This window comes from Rhopalosiphum padi, chromosome 3, assembly GCF_020882245.1.
Source record: "Rhopalosiphum padi isolate XX-2018 chromosome 3, ASM2088224v1, whole genome shotgun sequence".
NCBI lineage: Eukaryota > Metazoa > Arthropoda > Insecta > Hemiptera > Aphididae > Rhopalosiphum > Rhopalosiphum padi.
The window spans coordinates 60,650,755-60,671,261 of record NC_083599.1 but is presented as its reverse complement, the minus strand read 5'-3'; the positions used below and the strand labels follow the sequence as shown (position 1 = coordinate 60,671,261).

Sequence of the window (20,507 nt, the reverse complement as noted above, 5' to 3'; positions counted from 1 at the left end):
AGTTTAATTAATTTTTTTTTTTATCTTTTTAACTTAATTAGTTAACTCATTTTCTAATCGAAGGCAGTACCTACTTTATTTATTTAATAGAGCTGGTTAGGCTAGCGTGTAACGTAAAATTCCCATACATGAGGTACATAATACATTGTCATATCATTATAATATTATCTGTTAAAACCCGCGTCTCTTTTCACAATCACGAATTATGATAATATAATCATATAAACGTATTTAAATAAGTACTTAAGAGGCCACACCAACATTTGTTTTCTCTGTCTATCTCACACATAAATTGCTCTATCTCACATTATATAAGAACAAAGATCTTCCGTATTTCCGTGACTACGACTCTCTGGTCTAGTTTAGGGCAAAGGCACCTGTTAAATAATGTGTTGACCGGATGTCCGAAAATATTTTTAATATTTTAAGTTTTGAATAAATTATTAATGGTCAAAAATAATCGAAATTGATTTAAATTAAAACATGACACATGCTTATATTTATATATAAAAAAAAATATATTAAAAATCTATCTGGTCAATGCACAGGAAATATTTTTCTTTATAAAATATTTAATAGGTGCCTTTGCCCTAAACTGGGCCAGACAGTTGTAATCGTGGAAATACAGAATAATATCTTTGTTACTAAATTATATGCGAGTTAAACAGTCGACAGAGTAAACAAATGTTGGTGTAGCAGACCTGAATAAAATCATAATAGATACCTATAATATGTGAATAATGTGGTGGTTGTTATCCATTTTTAGAATAAGACGTAAAATATATTAATTATTTAGTGTGGTTTGCACGTTAGTTTTCGTATTTTGTATTCCCTGCAAACACGTATATTACGTTTGACTTGAAAAATAGAATTAATTAATTCTTACTAAAAATACACTGTTTGCCTATCTTTGTAGGTATATGGGATTTTTGTTAAAATTCCAATTTCCACAAAAAAATGCTAAAATTTAATTCGTTAGAGGTGTTCAAAAAATAGCGTTTTAAATAATTTATATTTTTTAAATACTAATAATTTGAAAATTAATTATCGAATTTTAATATTTCTGTGATAACAAACACGGGTATCAAGAAAATGAAAAGAAGTAAAAAATTAATGGTAGGAAATACAAAATTAATAAGTGATTCATCTGTTATTTTAAACCAGTACCAAAATATCTGACTAGTAATTACCATATAACGATTTAAAAATATTCATTATGAAATAATACAATTGTTTTTGGTTTTGTTTAGATATTTAGATATTTCATCAAAAGTCGAACTTCAAATATCTATAATTTAATTTAAAAAATAATAAATAATATACTTGAATTTTTCACTAAATATTTATGTTAGCATTTTTTAGACATGCTGCAGACTATATAAGTGTCATATTGGCAATAGGTAATACATATTTTCCGAATGCCGATAATTAATTCATATTTTTATCATAATTACCCCAGGCTATAATATGTGCCTAGTTGACGGAAATTTTGGCCTTGTTTATGAATTTTTCAAACAATTAAACGTCACAAATAAATGCAGTAATTATCACTGCAACATCTATATTGCATTCTATACATTGTAAAATACAATCTACACGAATCAATATTTAATATTATACTAAAATAATGCCATAGCCCATAGGTACTCGTGATTTATTCTCGGATCCAATATTTTTACATTAAGACTGAATAAGTTGATTATAAATACGGCAAAAAATATTTTTGTAAACCATTTTATGGTTAACAGTTGTTTTTATCATTTATGACAATTTGAATCGACCCATAGAAAAATTTAGAAATATGGTTTGTCGTTTATCGGAAATAAACAAAGAAGATCATGATTTTCGTAAATATTACGGCAATACGGCATGATTCTTTACTTAGCTTTTTTACCACTATATAAATTACTGGACGGAATGACGTGTTTAAAACAACTGAAGAAATCTATATTTTAACATCATCTTAATCAACTCATAAAATAACTTATTTATTAATATTTTATGTGTACCTATACGAATTTTAAAATAAGTTTAATAGGTGTAATTATGCTTGTTTTTTTAGTAGAAATGGCACATTGGCACGAGAATAAATTCTAGAACATTTTGTTACTGTAGTAAAAAATAACTATTTATTTTCTTATTAATAAGAGATACCTTTCTAAGTACCTAATATTTTGTAATTGCGAAATTTGCAATTTTTGAAAACTGAACATGATTTGTGTAAAAGCATTAACGTAGTTTTTTTTTTTTATTAATAATTTATTATAAATTGTATACCCAAGCCGCTTTTTTCCCATTTGTGGTATAAATAGGTTAATAAAGCAAAATTAATGGGTGAATGTAAGTTCCTAGTAAAAACATATCCGATAAAAATACATAATATATTTGTCGATATAGTTGCTACACAGTACACACGGTAAAAACCAAATACAGATGTTAGGAATAGTTAGGATACTATTAAAATCATAATTTCTAATATTTGTACGTAGTAAAATTATGTTTTGGTTAAATTAGTTAATGATACGAACTCATAAAATTATTATTAAAATGCCCATACCCACTTACAGTGGAACGGTGTCAATAAGCCTATGTCGTTCGTGGACTCGTGGTACAATACTATTAAGTAAATGCCATTATGCAATGTGCTTATAGTAAAATATGTATAATAATGTACGTTAGTTTTAATTAGAAAATATACAATTATATATATGATATATCATAGCATAATGAGTAGGTATATGTGGGTTAAGAAAAAATAGAACATTATTTACCTTAATTTGAGGAAAGAAGCCACCTATTGATGACACTCAATTTGATTTAGGTTTTGTGTATTTTACTTTTTTTTTTTAATGTACCTACTAAATTTCTGCCACATTTACGTTTAAGTCACCTCCGAGGGCTACCCGTGGTTGTGATGGATGATAAGTTCTTGATTAGAGGATTTGAATAAGAAGTAGATGGTTATAAAATTTCTAAAAAGAAATTAGTTTCGTCGTTAATTGTTTTAAGTTACAATCCATGTGTAGAGTAATAGAGTAAAGGTAATAGGAATGCCCAGTATGGTTTGAAAATAATGGAGGGGCATTTACTAATTTTCTTAAGGGGTTTTGAAAAGATTGTATCTTATTTAGATTGGACTTTTTAGCATTTTCTCATAATTGGAGTCTGAAATATTTAAAATTAAAACAAAATTTTGGTGCTCAGTAAGAACTGCAGAGGAACAGTGTATTACATTTTCAAGTCTTAGCTATAAAAATTAAAACATCTTTAACTACAAAATAATTTTTCAATTTCCATGATTTTGAATTATTTTTGATGAATTTTGTTAAAATGCATACTTTAAATGTTTATAGATAAAAAATTGTTTAAATGTATTTTTAATATGTTGAAATTACTAACAGAACAATTTATGTGGGATATTGACATATTGTATTGAATTTTAGAACGGAAACGTGTTTTACAATAGTGATTTTTTTTAGATTAAATACTAAACACTGTACAATTACTACAATTCAAGTCTTGTTATCGCCTAATTAATTAGTTGTAGATATTAAAACAGTGGTTGACGATAAATGCATATCTACCACACGTTCGATAGTAAATTATCTGTCTACTATCATAGTATACCTAATTCTACAAATATGTAAAAAATTTGAAATAGGTATGTATAATTAAAATACCATTAAAATATTAAGGATCCCTTAAAACACACATTTCCCACTTAGGTACCGAGCTATAGGTATGTTTTTTAACATAAAAAGAAATGACAATATATCAGAATTCCAGCACTAGCTATTAAATAGTATTAACTATTAATACATTAGTAGGTACTATGTAATATAAAATGAGTATTTAATGTTTCACTAGCGTATAAGACAGTCAATGGTAAATACAAATGACACCACAAATGGTAAACATTAAAAAAGCTTTAGTAAATAATGCTCATAGTATGAAGAAAATAGTGTTTGAACAGTATTACTTGCAGGAGTATGAATTTTCTAACATTGTTTATTTATGTTAAATTATTTTAAAGTAGTACATTTATATAAATAAGAATCTCAATTTATTTTACACGACCAAAATTTAATTTTTATGAGTCGCCCCTACTGATTGAACGAGTGCGTTTCTTTATGTCAACACCTAAGTTTACATAATATACTAATTTATAAGTGACGGCAAAGTCGTACCTATTAAAAAAATTTTATAAAGTCGACAGTAGGCCGGCGTATTTTGCTACTCGTTAGCCACCCACGGTAACGCCCGTATAGTAGTGTTTTTCAGACGTGTTTGGGAACCCTGCATTTTGTTATCAGCTAATGGAACATGCGTATAATAACAAGATGTTGATCTACCTCGACATCATGTACATCATGTAGGTATGTATGTAAATTTTAAATAATAAAAATAATCAGGCAACATATTTTAATAATACCAACACCGTATACGATACCATTAATAAATTATTATCTGTGTTTATTATTTGAAATTTTTAACTGTTGATATTATATCGGTAATAGTAATTGGTAACCAGTGTGTAATAATTATTAACTTACTAATGTCAGGTCGATTTTTGTGTACCTTTCAAAAACGTTATTTTTCGGGCTAATGGTTGTAATGTGCCGATATAAATTGTTATTGCTCGTAAATTAAATACATACAAACTGATATAGAATATGCAAAATATAAGTATGCATAGTGTAGGTACCTAGTTGAATTGTCCATAAATTTTGAATATGTAATCTGCTGGTTTTTAGGTTTTTTTTTTCAAAATTTTTTGATCAATCAATTTATTTGTGTGTTTTTGTTCTTTTAGAATACAAATTACAGAACCCGGAAGGCACGCCTACGTTAATAGAAGTAAGTAGGCGGACATTTAACCGAGCAGAAAGTTGTATATTATTAGTGTAGGTGTTTTAATCATAATTTGTTATGTGTGGGCTTTCATTGTATTAGCAGTGTAGGATGGATAGCGGAACATCAAACATCTTCATTGCTCGTATTATGTCTGAATATTGATATCACTCAGTTGAACGGAAAAAAAACCAATTTGAAAATGTCAGTTGAATTCAACAATCTTATGGTTAGTGATAGTGCTAATAAATTGGAAGTTGCCGAATTGTCAGAATTGATTGAAAGTAAGTTTAAATTAAAGTTTGCAAAAACATTTTAATCTGACTAATTTTTCATTCACAGATCGGTTATATTTCATGGTATTATCTAATCATAAGGGTCCAACAACGCTTCAAACTTTCAAAGATTGGAAAAATTCATTGAAAGACAACAATATATTTTATTTGAATGTTGATGACAATTTGGTGTATGATGGTTTTTATAGTGATTTTGGTCCTTTAAATTTAGCAATGATATATCGTTATATTGGTATAGTACGAGACAAGTTAAAAGTGAGTCAGACATTTTATTATTAAAAATAAATGTATATAATATTTATGTTTTCATTTAAATATGTATTTTTTTATTATTCAATATTTTAGTCGTATACTAAACAGCTTAAGTATGATTTCTACCTGCATGTGTTGAGTATTTTACAAACGGTTTTTTTTTTTTTAAATATTTTAATTTTTAAGTAAGTTATGAGCATTTGTAAATAGTAAATCTTCAAGTTATCTTGAATAATATTGTTACATATAAATTTGATAATAGGTAATTCTCTTGCAGTATTAAAAATGAGTAAAATAGATTCTTTTTAACACTTTGACTGCTAACATCAACAAATAGTATGTGTTCTATGCGGCAGGCATCGACGCATCGCCGACAACCTGTATTACTTTCTGATCTCACCCAATAACACCAGCATACAACAAGCTATTTGTGCTTGCGCCACCGCACAGATAAATGGTTGAAATTGTTTAATTCACAGTGGTTTGAGATTCTGGGTATTTTTTATATTTTTATTATACTTACTACTATTATTACGAAAAAAATGTTCCGCACAGGGGAATCGCTCAGATCAAATCATGCCGCAGTCAAAGTGTTAATGTAAAATTTGATATTTTAAGTACTATGTATTAGTAAAATTAAGCAATTCATGCGAGTACAACATTTTCTTAATAAACCATTGAAAGTATTAGATCTTAAAATTGTTTGGCATTAAGTATAGATGATTTTTAAGCAATTATTCACATCGCCATAATATACATTTTTTTCTATACATAACTTTAAATATTGATGTTAGGAGTTTTGTGAATATACTCATTACTCATCATTTTTCTTTAGTTTTATGTTTATTAATATAAAAATTATTCTTATTTATTTCTTGATTATTTAATACCTAAGTATTTTTCGTCACATTTCTTATTACTTATATATTAAATATCCATTTTATAAATAAACTGAACGTGTTTAGTCTATTTTGTGTTTACAAAAAACTATTAAATAAATATATACTTTATTATGTGGATACATAATTACTTTTTTAGTCAAATAATTTTTAGGATCTTTTCTTTATTTATAAACATATTGTATGATTATTTAGTCATTTTATAATATGGAAAAAATCATATTTTAATACTAAAATACATAGTTTTCTATTCTATAGTAATATTTTTATTTTATTAAAATAAATAATTCAATTAATAATTTTTAAAACTGTTATAAATTCATGTTATTATTCTTCATTTTTTAAATTCTGATTTTGTTTTATTGTTATTTACTTTAATATTCATTAATAATTAATATATTTTAGAATTTAAAAGACCCTGAATTGTTTATGAAACATATTCTGCTTCAACAGTGCATTATGTCTTTTCTTGATAGTCTATCTTATTATTAGTTTTCAAAATAAATTGTACTTTTGCTATTTTAGTAATATAGTAATAATAATTAATAACTATTACAAATACACAGTTATAAAATGGTTGTTTTTATTTATTGTATTGAAATTAATACACTATAATTGTTATATTTTTGATTGTATCAAAATAAAATAATTTTTAAAGATTATTTGGTACACAATTTTATACAACTAATCTGGTATTTTTGATAAATTTGTATTTTCTGTATTATCTGTATATTAGTATATTTACTTTTTTTAATCATTACTATTTTCGAAATATTTTTTAGGTTTTTAAGAAAGTTGTTCACTGTGCTCATATTGGTGATCAAAAGAAAAGGTCAAATGCTGCTTTTCTTATTTGTACATATTTGGTCAGTTTACTTATATAAACTAACAAATTATATATTTTTACATTCAGACATTATTGTTTTAGATAATTGAAAATAATTGGACGGCACACCAAACATATAATATATTATCACAACAATATAAATATAAATATTTACCATTTAGGTAAATATTAGGTTAAAAAAATTTACATTTTTTTGATTTATTAATTTGTTCATAATTTTAGGGACGCATCATGCTTGTTGCAATCAGAATATTCAGTTTCAGTGGAAGAATGTGTTAATGCGTTATATAAAGCTAAATGGTATGGATTTTTTGATATGAGTGACTTTGATTTGGATGAATATGAAAAATATGAAGTTAGTAGAAATTTTAAATTGCTATATATATTCACAACTAAATATATTATGTTTCTTTAGACTGTGAAGTATGGTGATATCAATTGGATTGTACCTGCTACCTTATTGGCATTTTCATCACCACATACTCGAGATTATATTGACAAATGTAATTAATCTTATTATAGTTTTATTCAGTGCTCAAAATGGACCGAAATGCATTGAAATAGCGTTCTGCTTTGTATACAGTAGAATCAATAGATTCAAATTTTTTGTTATTTTGAACTACATTGAAATCCCCTCGAAATTACCATTACACTTAATAGTGTTTTCTCTCAATGACTCGAAATTAAATTAATAGTTTTTCGTTATCCGAACACACAAATAATATTTTTATTACGGTAAGAAAAAAAAAGCAGTATATTTAGTATAGTGATTTTGGTTTCATGTGTTTGTAGTCAATATTTGTAGTCCTTCGTATACAATATAGTGAAATGGAAAATAAGCATAAATTAAATGTCCTTACAATTTATTTTTACATTTTTAAAAAAATAAAAGTAATATTAAACAAACTTTGATGACAGATTTACAAAAAAATGTATTTATTTATTTTTTTAGTTTATTGATTTGTATGTAGTATTAGTATTTTAAGTATTCAAATTATTTCCCAATTTTTCAAGTTTTTTTAAGAATTTTTAATAAAACTAGATATCTCAAATTGTTTTCTGTTCCCCTTGACATACCAAGAATCTACTGTATTAGTTATTGTGTCAGTTTCAGCTAATTAAATTAGAATTTAAGGGTTTCCAGATCGGAAGTGTTAAGTAAATATCGAAAAAAAATAATAATACAATTACTACTTGATTATATGTTCCTGATTTCTTCACATTCAAAGTGATTAAAATTATTAATAATTCTTTTTATTGAAAATAAAATTTCTTAAAATGAAAATACCTACGAAACAATTAAACCCGTGACCACAATTATAGTTTATAATGTATGTTTAATAATTTTAGTTGTAAAAACTGACAATGTAAAAAAGAATAAAATAATATACTATATTATAGGCATGTTCGTATATGGCATATTCATTTTATGAGTTTTTGGTTTATGACATTTTCCATTTCGAGCACTAGTATTATTTATTTAAATGATCTTTTAATAATAATAAATTATTGTTTGATATTTATATTAATAGCTGGCTATCAGATACATTCTCCAGCTTACTATTATCCGTATTTTAAAGAAAATAATGTCAAGCATGTAGTTAGATTAAACAGTAAAAAGACATATGATGCTAAACGCACCTTTGTAGCAGTGGCTAATATTCAACACACGGATTTAGTTTTTACCGATGGTACACCTCCTTCAGATTCTATACTCAAATACTTTCTACGTCTTTGTGAGCAGTATATTGATGATAATTGTGATGTTGAACTCGCAAATGAAAAAAGTGAATCAAATGAAATCTCAAACACAATTATAAATAGTGAAGATGCTATAGCTAAATGTGTAGGTGCTGTGGCTGTACACTGCAAAGGTAAAAGGAAATCTCGATTTAATACATGCTCTCTTAGATATTTATTTATTATAATCTTTAGCTGGATTGGGAAGAACTGGTTGTTTAGTGGCTTCATATATTGTGAAGCATTGGTCATTTACAGCAGTTGAAGCTATTGCATGGATTCGTATATGTCGACCTGGATCAGTAATTGGTGTGCAGCAACAATGGCTAATTGAGTAAGAATTTAAATTCAAATTAAAAGTACCTAAAAATCATAAACTAAATACATAATTTATGCAGCTCAGTTATATCATCAGTGTTTTAATTTAAATGAATAATTTATTTTACAGTAAAGAAGAGTATCTAACCATACTGGGTAAACAATGGCGACAAAGAAGAAAAAATGCTGTTGACAAATATAAACGCTTCATAAATGGAATATATAGTGCTAAACGACATACTTCCAATGCTAATGCATATGAATATGTAGATCCGCCTCCTCATTTAAACATTAGTAATGAAAAACAATTCACCAGCAGTAGTAGTGGTAATAGTGAAACATGTGAAGAATCTGAAGAGGTAATCAATTAAGTATTTATATATAAAATATTTTTTTAAATTATATTTAATTACTTACAGTACAAACAAAGAAGATTATCTTCTGTCTTAAAAAGTAAATTGAAGACAAACAACCAAGCACTTCCTAATGTTCAAAATGATGTATATGTACCAAACCTAAGACAAAAAAGATCTGCCTCAAAAAACGAGGACCCTAAGCCCAAAAGTACATTTTCAGCATTAAAAAGTATTCGTAGAGTTACAAATGCGTCTATTGGAATAAGTATGAACAGTCTGGTGAAAAAAAATAATACTACATCAACAATTACTATCACAAGAAGTAATTTAAAGGCTTCTTTAGTTGGGAAAAAAAATACTAAACCAATAACTGTATGTAAATCTAGCACCAAATCAACAAGAACTCATACATCAGAAACTGCCACAAAGTAATTTATGATTTTATAATTGGTTTTAATAATGATGTATAACATGTTCTAAAAATGGAAGTAATTCCTAATTGTGGGTAGAGTAATTAATACTTTTTAGTCTGATTTTGAAAACACATGACCATAAAAACTTAGTAGGTAATTACTTTAGAATTACTAAATATTTTGAATGTCATAAAAAATTTGTATTCATTCAGAGTTATTACAGTATTTTTTTTAATCATCATTTTTGGACAATAATAGTTGTGTATTAATTTATTAAACATTATTGTAATAATTTCTGTCATTTAAGCATTAATTCAAAAATGTAACAAAATTATTTATATTGGTATTATGTGTATGATTGTAAAAAAGTGGAATTAAAAGATGCATTGTTTAATGTCTTAACTTTGACCAGTATAATATGTGTTAACGATAAAAAAAAAATACTGAAATATATACAGTAAGTGTTTATTGTGGTATTAAATTTTTAAGCAATGGTCAAGTTGTTTCACTAAGTATGTATGTTATTTGTTGAAATTGAAAATGTTGGTATTTTAAATACGAATTTAATATCTAATACAGTCGAGTTGCTATAACTCAAATTTTTTTTTATTCCCTAAAAATATAAATTATAATAAATTAATATAAATTCGAGTTAGATATCTTGAAGCAAATTTTTATCTCTCTTCAACTTCCAGTCATCGCTACTTGACTGTATTGCATTTTGTCAAAATATATCTATTTTAATTGAGATTTTTATATAACATTCAGTAAATGCTTAATGTTTAAAAAATGGCGATATTGAAATTTATAACTTACATTAGTAAAAAGTAATTTTTCAATTTTAGAACATGCTATATATTTAACATATATATATATTTTATATTAAACATTTAATATTTACTTATTTATTTATTTGTATAGAATAACTGACGAAACAAAACCATCATATGCATTAGCTACTGTGGCATCATCTGCACGTGTATCAAGGCGTCTTCGTAATCAGAACTGCATTACTAAATAAAATTATGAATACATTCATAATTCTGAGTGCATACAATTAACGAAGAATGATAATCCTTTTATAGATTGAAGCATCACATGCATACATACATACATACATACATACATACATTAGAGATTTAATTCTTTAGAACAATTAAAATGATCGGATAGATTTTTAATGGCTTAGTCTTGAAAATGTTTGGAAATTTCATCTTGAGTTCGATATTGATTAATAGTGGTTAGCATTTATTCAAATTAGATATAAATGAATTTTATTTTCCATAGTATTATTTTAATACTAAATACTGGACATAAATTAAGTTTGTATTTTTTTATTGACTGATAGGAATTTATTGTTAACTTATTTTATTTTATTTTTATTCATTATATGTTTTTTACAATAATTGTTTATGGAAACTTGTAAATGTATCATTTTTAAAGGGTATCATCTCTTTTTTCCCCATTTTGTGAGGTCATGGATTATATTTGGATGAGTAGTAAATTATTGTTAGTATGTTTAGGTTTTCATTTAGGTGAAATTCTTAAAATCACATATTGTTTTAGAGAATTTATGCATATTATTTAGGTGAGATTAAATTTTTTAATTGGCTGAATTTTATATGGATAGCCAGCATGTCTAATACATTTTCCATTTTTAGAGAATTAGGATTCTCTGTTAGTTTTAACTAGCATGGTCAAAAAATGTTTCAACATAATTTTTATTAGTACAATTAACTCTTGATAATTTGAAGTAAATGTTTGTTCTCTTGAAAATCTTGCAATAATTCAAATATAAACAATTAATTTAAGTAAATTCGGTAATTCAAAATTAAATTTTGGGAAAACTGTCTTTTAACACATGAACATTTGAAGTTTCATCCTTACAACGCTTGGTAATTCGAAGTATATTCATTAAATGTATTTCATTATAATGTTAACTACATTCTTTACTATACAATTGTGTATAAATTTAGCTTATTATTTTCGATAACGATTACTGATTACATCAAAAAATAATAATCTTTTATAATAATAAAAATAATAATTTTAAAAACGTATTGACTATATTGATATAATATGTTATCGTCTATTTAAAATATACTGCAAAAAATTAAAATATTGTAAAAAGCCAATGTTCAAACATAGATCATGTTCTTAACTTTAAGTTTTATAATATTGTGTAAAATGTTTGGTCAATTTACTCTTAATATTAAACTATTAACACAAAATTGATTCTACTGAATTAAAATTTACTATGATGCAAGTGGGTTAAGGGCGAAAAAATAGGGTTGATATTCTTTTCAATAAGAATAAAGTATTTTTATTTTTTGCCAAATGATGAAAGTATACTTTCTTTGCTTTGGTAAATTTTGGGTCATTCATCCACATGAATTATGTCCCTGTACTTTTTAATAATATATTTTAAATTAAATAAAACTATGTATATGAAATAGATATGACAAAAATGTATGTAATACTCATGGTTTTTTTTTAAAAATCAAATAACTTAAAATTATGAATAAGCCAATTTTATATTTGTCTTAGCCCAATATTTACATTTTTGAAATTGAACCATTAGGAACAAGTACCTAATTTTACTGTGCTTAATAATTAGATTAATAATTGTTAGATTTAGAGGCCTTTATGAAATACTATGTCTGAACTTAATGTTTGGTGTTAAATGACAATATTTTATCATGTTAGAAATATTAGACCATTTATGTGGACACATGCCAATTTATCAGTGTACAATTAGTTAGAACAAACTTTTTACTAATACAACATAATAAAGAGTTTAATCAAACAATTTTATATAATTTATTTAAATACACCTAAATCAGAAGGTTTTCTTAGTGGTCAGATAGTGTTTTAAATTTTTATATCTAGCTTCATATAATGAATAGTACCAATCAAACATTTACTTTGGATTTAATATTTACCTGAGCCTTTTTTCTATTGTATTATTAGCTAATCATTGTTTTTTGATTTTAGATTCCAGACAAAGTTTAGAGTTTAGCAATATATTTTGTAACAGATCTTAGGTTATCTGAATGTCGCTCAAGATAATTTTTATACTACGATCATTAAAATGTAGCATTGAATAATGATAATAATAATTTGCATAGATTTAGCTAGGTAATTAATTTTGATTATTTTTTTTTATCAATGAATAATATATGTTTGTAAATTATTGGCAAAAAATCAAGAAATACTTCTATACATAATTTATTATAACATCATAAATATGTGTATTGTGATATTAATTTCATTTTTATTTTGAATAATATAAAATAATACATGCCTGTCCTATCTTTCAATTTAATTAATACTTATGTTACATGTACTTATAGTATCCTCCGAGGTTAATTATAACAATAATAATAATTTAGGATGAAAATTTATTTCTTATTCTCATCATATTTAAACAGATTTTGTTATTATAGGTATTTATTAATAATACAATTTTTAAACTGTATTTTGTTGTTTAAATTAGTTAAGATATTATTATTATTATATTACTATTAACTAAGTAAATATTATATTGTACAATTCATATAGGATATCCCAATACCATAAGTATGTAAGTTATGTATTTGACTATTTTGTATTATATTGTATTCATTTTAATACCAAACTTAATGACACATTGATATATATTTATTATTTATGTAATTAATCTTAATAACTACATACCTATTGACTGTTAAGACGTATACAAATTATATTATGACTGTAATGAACTAATTAGTTGATCAGATGTTAAAGTAGATTTTCATTATATTTGTGTTTTATTATTATTTAGTATGTTTGATTAAATAATATTGTTCGATAAAATCAAGATAAAATTAATGTGTAAAATCATTTAAATCCATTCTAGTTATGGATAGTGTCATGATTAAAGCTTGTTAGAAACAAATTATTTCTATAGAGGAATGTATTTAATGGTTTTTTTTTAACAATTCATGTATATGAGCAATAATATAGTGTATTTACTTACCGTTATATAATCATTATCTTAAATATTTCTATGAAATAAGAATGTTTTAACTTATAACATACTAACATACTAATGTTAAGATGAAAATATTGATGAATAATAGAAAACAATAAGTTTTAAAATAATGTGTTTTCTTTTTTTGTGCCTAATGGCACTTTTAGGATCTGCAAATTTGCTCCAATTTTAATGTTTATGGATGATACCTGATAGAAATTCAAGTATTTTTGGGTGGAAAGAGAAGAGAAGTAAAATTAAAGAAATTACCAGTAGTTTTCTTAAGATTGAAAAAAAATATAGAGGAAATCATGTTCATGTAACACCATTTCTAGGTAAGTTTTTGGAAGGAATTCAAGTGGACTTGAAAATTTCATTAAATATTTATGTAAGCATTTTTTATTCATTATTTTTTATTACTAGCAATTTTTAATTATTTTGTTGTATTTAAGAAATATATAAATTGTAGAAATTAGAAACTTACACAATTATTTATAAAAATATTTTCTATTACCCACAGTGAAATATTCAAAATGTTTATATCAATTTTAACTAATTATTTAATTTAAATTATTGATTATTATTTTTTTTTTTTACAACAATGTTTTGTGTCCGAGTCTGATTATCACTTTTTGGAAAAGTAAACTGAAACTAGTTGGCACTTGGCACTTTGGATAGAGTAATGACAATATAAAGAGGTTCTTATCTAATCTTCACTTGTATACTTATCTGCCATGATAGGAAATAAAATTTTTAAATACTTTTTTTTTTTAAACAAAAATTAACAGTTATTTTTAATTTTCATCATTTTACCTTTTATAAAATTGTCCAACAATTTATACACATGTTTAAATTTTCTTTTTCTTTTTGTACTTAATATAATCAAAAAATGTTTGATAATGTATTTAGAACATTCTGGCACAGAATTGTGATTCTGGTTCCCATAAGACCATTAGATGATCACTATGGAAATAATTATAATAATGTTATTTATTGTTTTTTTTTTCAAAAAAAAAGAAAGAAAAAAAGATGCTTAACTTTTTAGATTGATAGTGGTAATAGTTTTCAAGTAAATTATTTATATATTTATAATACTAAAATGAACAATAATACAACCAAACCAAATTGTTCAGTAAACAATAATGACATTGACTTAAAACCAATATTTCTTAATAATTCTGTTTATGAATTTTGTGACGATAAGAACAATATTGATGACCAATTAACGATATGGGGTTTAGACAATATGAACACTTATGACACTAGTAAAGTAATGTTCGATATGCATTTCAATGATTACTCTGAAAATTTAAATTTTGAAGAGCCAATATTAAATAATAAACAATGCAATTGTGATTGTACCACTACATGGGATCAACTTAAACAAACTCTTGAATTAACTGATGAAGAAATACTTAAGAGATGCGATACACTAAATTTCATGATTCCTGAAGATATTTTTTGTAATTTACCCATTGATCTTAATGACGACCAAGTTGATAATTTTGATGATTTTCAATTGGATGAAGAATACATGTATACACAATTAGTAGATTTTAATGAAATTGCCCCATATCAAGAAGAAAATACAGCCAAAAAAGAAGAAGAATTAATAATAGCTAATGAACCTGTAGTAAAATCGACAACAAACAACAAACCAGATACGCCTGATAGTAGACAAAAAAACGTGATACAAAAAAATATCACAAAATCTGATGATACAAAAATCGTTAACACAGCTATTGAGTCTAATGAACCTGACCAAGAAAACCTTCAAATTGAAAATCAGAAACAAAACATTAAAAATAAATCAAAATCTTCCAAGAAAAAAAATAAACGTTGTACTGAAAATGAATTATTAGTAGGCTTAAGTAATACAAAAAAAGACAATATGATGAGGAACATGAAGTATGTATACACATTTGGTGAGGATTATCGAGGTGGCATAAAATACGGTCATAAAAATTGCGTTAATTTTTGGATGCCAATTCCACATAATAAAGGTTGGGTTGATGATAAATTTCTGGAAGCCGTAAGTTGTTAATTTTAATTGATTATTATATATTTGTAGAATTTGGACCAGACAAAGGTCCACATACCTATTACGTTTTTGGTTCTTATATAATGTAGATACATAATAATTGCTTTTTAGCTTACATATAAAAACATGTTTAAGTACAAATATAAGTTGGCAAATAATATACTTAATTCTAATGGTTTGATAACCAATTATATACAGTCTTTTAACATAATTTTGATTGTACGTGGATATATATATATATATATTTTAAATAAACTATAATATACAATTGATCAAACGTATCATTAGGATATTTCACAAGAATATTATATCGGTAATCTATTTTCTTTTTAACTTTCAAAAAATGTATTATTATTATATTTGATAATAAGTTAAAATATAAATATAATAGCAATGTTATGTTTTGTGGTTCCTTCTACCTAGGTTACCTACACTTATTAAAATGGATTCGTTAGTAAAATAAAAATAGACTTACTATATAAATGATAGTTGAATTAGCTTCTCACCTGTACTAATAATTACGTAATAACCAATATAAGCAAATTGATTAATACCTAAATAGTAAGATATAATATTATTGCGTATATCTACCCTACTGAAGTACTAAAATTGTTATCACTAATAATATTTAATTATCAAATTATTAATACTTCTTTATTGATTGTACATGTTTTTATAAGTTATAACTTTTACGATCAGTAGGTATTTTCTATGTATGTTACTATTGAATTTATTGGCAATTTATTTGTAAAATAGTTGTGTTAATAGAAAAAGTCATATACTCCTACACTTTTGATTTAAGTCATACAGGCAGTAAACTTAGTTTAAAGTTGCCTTAGAATTAGCTCTAAATTTATTGATGTATTTTTTTTAAGTATGTATGATACATTTGCAACTACCAAACTATCAAAATTAAGATCAGATACCTAGTCACGTTACTGTGAATGTCTGCGTGTGGTTAATGTTGTAAATCATCGGCAAATGTTGACTGGCTTACACCTAAGTCCAAAATCATTATTGAATCTTGATATTATTTAATTTTATACTAAGTACCTACCTAGTAAATTTTGATATTTACAAAGTGGTATCGGTGTTGGTAGTAGCAATCTTAAAATTTAGAATTATATGATTGTCATATTAAAATATATCTAATAATAATACTATATAAATATACGTAAGTAATGGCCAATATTAGTTTTATCGTAATAGTTGATATAGTTTTGATAAAATAAATAACCTTACTCAACAATTAATGTTATACTATATAAGTCTCTTTTATAAATCAATTATACACTAGAAATCAGTTTTCAGTGAGCAATCAAAATTATTTGAAAGTTTGTCTTGTTGCAATAAAAAAATTACCTACTATACTATATGTACCTACTACGATTAAAACTTATTTATAATATCTAGGTACAAATCTATTATACAAAGTATTATAAATCTATCTAATAATATTACTTCAATGATTAAAATAATGTATCATATTTTATATATTATTAATACCATTTGTTAATAAAACAGTAAATATACGTATGTCAACATAAATCAATCCTTTGTTGTATACGTCAACATAACATTTACCAAAATCATCATATTAATTTACACTTTTATTTAAAAAAAAAGTTTAGTTTCAATATTTGCTAATTTAGGCACTGTATGTTAACATTTACCAATGACTGTCACCAATCACCATTCACTAAATTGCGGACATCCACAGTGACATAAATTATGTCACATAATAATATGTAAAAGAAGTATCTACCTACTCTATATTATATCCATTCTAAATCTATATTAATTTTTTGATGAAAGTTAATTAATTTGGTCTATAAAATATACCTCCGTCAATGTTTCTACAAGTAAATAATGTTTACAACTTCTACTATAACTACTATGGATGGCAAGCTTTTTAGAATATGCGTGTAAAATAAAAAATTGTGATTAATTTTTTTTTTGCACAGCATGTCTCTAGTAAATTAATGAGAAAAAAAATCCCAACTCTCCTTACTTTACCACGCTACTCAAAATAGCCGAGTAAAAATATTTTGTTAACGAACGTCAAAATACAATTAAATTATTAAATAATAAGATAATAAAAATCAAACTTAGATTATCAAATTTTCTACGTATCACTTTAGTGACCTACCTATGTATAATATATTAATAATAATAATAATAATATGTACCTAGTTATAATAATGTGCCTATCGCGTACACATGGAAACTATTGACGTACATTGTAAATTTAAACAAATGACTTTATTGTCATAACAGGAAAGGAAAAAAACAATCGACAAGAAAAAATTACGAATCGAGGAGGAAGAACATAACAGGATGAAAGAAATGGAGGATGAAAAAGCCACCATAAAAAAAGCCAGACAGGAAAGAGCAGCATTGCGTTTTCCCAGTTATAGCGCGAACACTAAACCTAAACCTAATAAAAAAGTAGTAAAAATTCCAAAAATTAAGAAAGTGGAGGCTGTTCCCGCATTCAAATTGAATAAAAACCGAGGCATATACACGATCACTATGAATTATTATACGAAAGAAGGGCGATTGGACAAAACGGAAGAACCGGTAGTGTTCAAGTTAGCTGACCACACGAAAGAAATGGATGGCGTGAGTTCAACTTCAAGTTTCAACGTAGAATTCGTCACACCCGGAGCAATCAATTCATTACGCCCGAAAAAATCCGTCAAAGGAAAAGTCCAAATTCCTAAACCGATTGTCGAAGAAGTCTTACCATCAGTTAAGACAACACTCAAAAAGAAAGTGTAAGGTATTATTGTTCGTCAAACAGTTTTTCGCGGCAAGAACCTCTATTAAGCTAAATAACTATCACTGAACTATCAAAATGTTACCGAGTGTAACCACTAGTAAGTCATATCTTTTGATAAGTATTTAAATACACATGACTTATTTAACACGATTACCTATATTGGACTTAAAAAGCAGGTACATGATCCAGTTCTGCGTCAGCAACGGCGGCAAGTCCGAACGGCGTAATTTCTAACGGCAAGTTTAAACGGTTTTAGTTTTGTGTCAATTAAGGGCTTGATTAATATTGGTTCTGGAGCAACGAACGAAAACCTAAAGGATCCGCTGATCTGTGCTACCCACTATGTTATCTGTTAGTGTTAGTTCCATACATTAGTATTTTTAACTTCATATAAAACCTATAAAAATTATGCTATACACAAAATATTCTAGGCAATTATTTTTAACCATTAATAAATTATAATAATGAAAAAAAACTAATTAAGTTTTTATTATATTTTATATTTCCTACTAGGTATCGATGTAAATATTTAAAAATTAAACTCTTCTGATATGTTTCCAACACAAAGTCCACTATATTTGGCTACAATCAATAATTAGAGAAATTATCGACCATATCAGAGATGATCTCTCTTCTCACAAATCACAATAGTTATGCTATTAAATATTACTATTGAAAAAGTTGTATATCCTGTGGATTTACTACGTTCAATGATCAAATTTATTTGAAAACATTTGACACATGCAATAAAAAATAAACTAAAACGTTCTTGATGTTTGTGAAACTGAATTACTTTACAAATATTAAATTTTAATATTTATACATTTATAATCAATATTTTTACTTCGATCAGTAGTTTTTGCACACTGTATTACTACAGTACACCTATACTATATTAAGGTATTGGCTGTGTGTACGTTATATATTTCTCGCAAGCATATAGTACCCACACTGTGATAATTAAGTTTATATTTAGCTTCCTACCAAAATCAGCTAACCTAAGTATAGACTGTTTTCAACCTCTTGTAAACTCAATGCATGAACCAAATATGACTTGGTTCATTTAGAAGACACATTTCTGAGACATCATTAATAAACTATCTATTATTAAAAAATGGATAGAACGATTATTGGTACTTATTGTATAAAGAGGAAAAAAGCACTAGGATTATATTTTTATAGGGTGAGTAAGTTTTGATTAAGTTGCAGTAATGTTTGTGTTAAATTTGAAAATAATAAATCACGGTATATGAATAATGATTCTAAACGAAAAAAGTCGGTCAGCCTAATTATTAAGTATATTTTATGGTAAGTTTTTTAATATTGTTATTAAAGTAATTAATTTTATTATTTGTATTACGCAGTAGGTAAGTAGGTTAATACTTAATTTTATTTTTGCCGGAACCATTACATTTATTATATTATTAACATTAACACTTGATTATTATCAAAGTATATATTTTACATACACAAATTTATTTTATTTTCAGTACATTTTATAATTGGAGAAAACAAAAAAAAAGGTAAGAGATTGTCTATTAAACTAGTATATGAAAAAAATTAATTTTTTTATTCTTTAAAATGCTTTTTTCAAATTTCATAAAAAGTTATTGTGAATTAATGCTCAATTCTTTTTTTATTCCAGTATAAATGACTTGTATAACATTTTTAAATTTTTTGATCGAGTGAACTTTTTTGACACGTATAGAAAAAAAACG

At 25.4% G+C, this 20,507-nt stretch overlaps 2 protein-coding genes across 9 annotated transcripts; both read left to right on the top strand.

Moving 5' to 3' along the window:
* Window positions 1-112: 112 nt before the first annotated feature.
* LOC132924282 (dual specificity protein phosphatase CDC14C-like) lies at window positions 113-14,097 on the top strand. 8 transcript variants are annotated; one of them, XM_060988498.1, is made up of 13 exons: window positions 113-133; window positions 4,814-4,857; window positions 4,957-5,135; window positions 5,194-5,402; window positions 7,081-7,164; window positions 7,227-7,306; window positions 7,368-7,500; window positions 7,561-7,648; window positions 8,678-9,019; window positions 9,081-9,219; window positions 9,334-9,562; window positions 9,623-9,987; window positions 10,894-14,097. In XM_060988498.1, the coding sequence occupies exons 3-13, from the start codon at window positions 5,054-5,056 to the stop codon at window positions 10,991-10,993; spliced, it is 1,851 nt and encodes a 616-aa protein (XP_060844481.1). In that variant the 5' UTR covers window positions 113-133; window positions 4,814-4,857; window positions 4,957-5,053; the 3' UTR covers window positions 10,994-14,097. The 8 variants fall into 8 exon arrangements, with proteins under 8 accessions (XP_060844481.1, XP_060844479.1, XP_060844476.1 ...); XM_060988496.1 differs by having other exon boundaries at window positions 115-133; window positions 4,954-5,135; XM_060988493.1 differs by lacking the exon at window positions 113-133 and adding an exon at window positions 4,269-4,376.
* A 968-nt stretch (window positions 14,098-15,065) lies between these two features.
* On the top strand, window positions 15,066-19,109 carry LOC132927622 (uncharacterized). The gene is made up of 2 exons (XM_060992198.1): window positions 15,066-15,998; window positions 18,285-19,109. The coding sequence occupies exons 1-2, from the start codon at window positions 15,066-15,068 to the stop codon at window positions 18,786-18,788; spliced, it is 1,437 nt and encodes a 478-aa protein (XP_060848181.1). The 3' UTR covers window positions 18,789-19,109.
* Window positions 19,110-20,507: the final 1,398 nt, after the last annotated feature.

Bases quoted from the DNA above. Each gene is read 5' to 3' on its own strand.
- LOC132924282 (XM_060988498.1), top strand. From the start codon at position 5,054: ATGTCAGTTGAATTCAACAATCTTATGGTTAGTGATAGTGCTAATAAA. The intron at 7,501-7,560 runs GTTAGTAGAAAT...ATGTTTCTTTAG, and splicing joins ATGAATATGAAAAATATGAA to ACTGTGAAGTATGGTGATAT. The intron at 9,220-9,333 runs GTAAGAATTTAA...TTTATTTTACAG, and splicing joins CAGCAACAATGGCTAATTGA to TAAAGAAGAGTATCTAACCA.
- LOC132927622 (XM_060992198.1), top strand. From the start codon at position 15,066: ATGAACAATAATACAACCAAACCAAATTGTTCAGTAAACAATAATGAC. The intron at 15,999-18,284 runs GTAAGTTGTTAA...TTGTCATAACAG, and splicing joins ATGATAAATTTCTGGAAGCC to GAAAGGAAAAAAACAATCGA.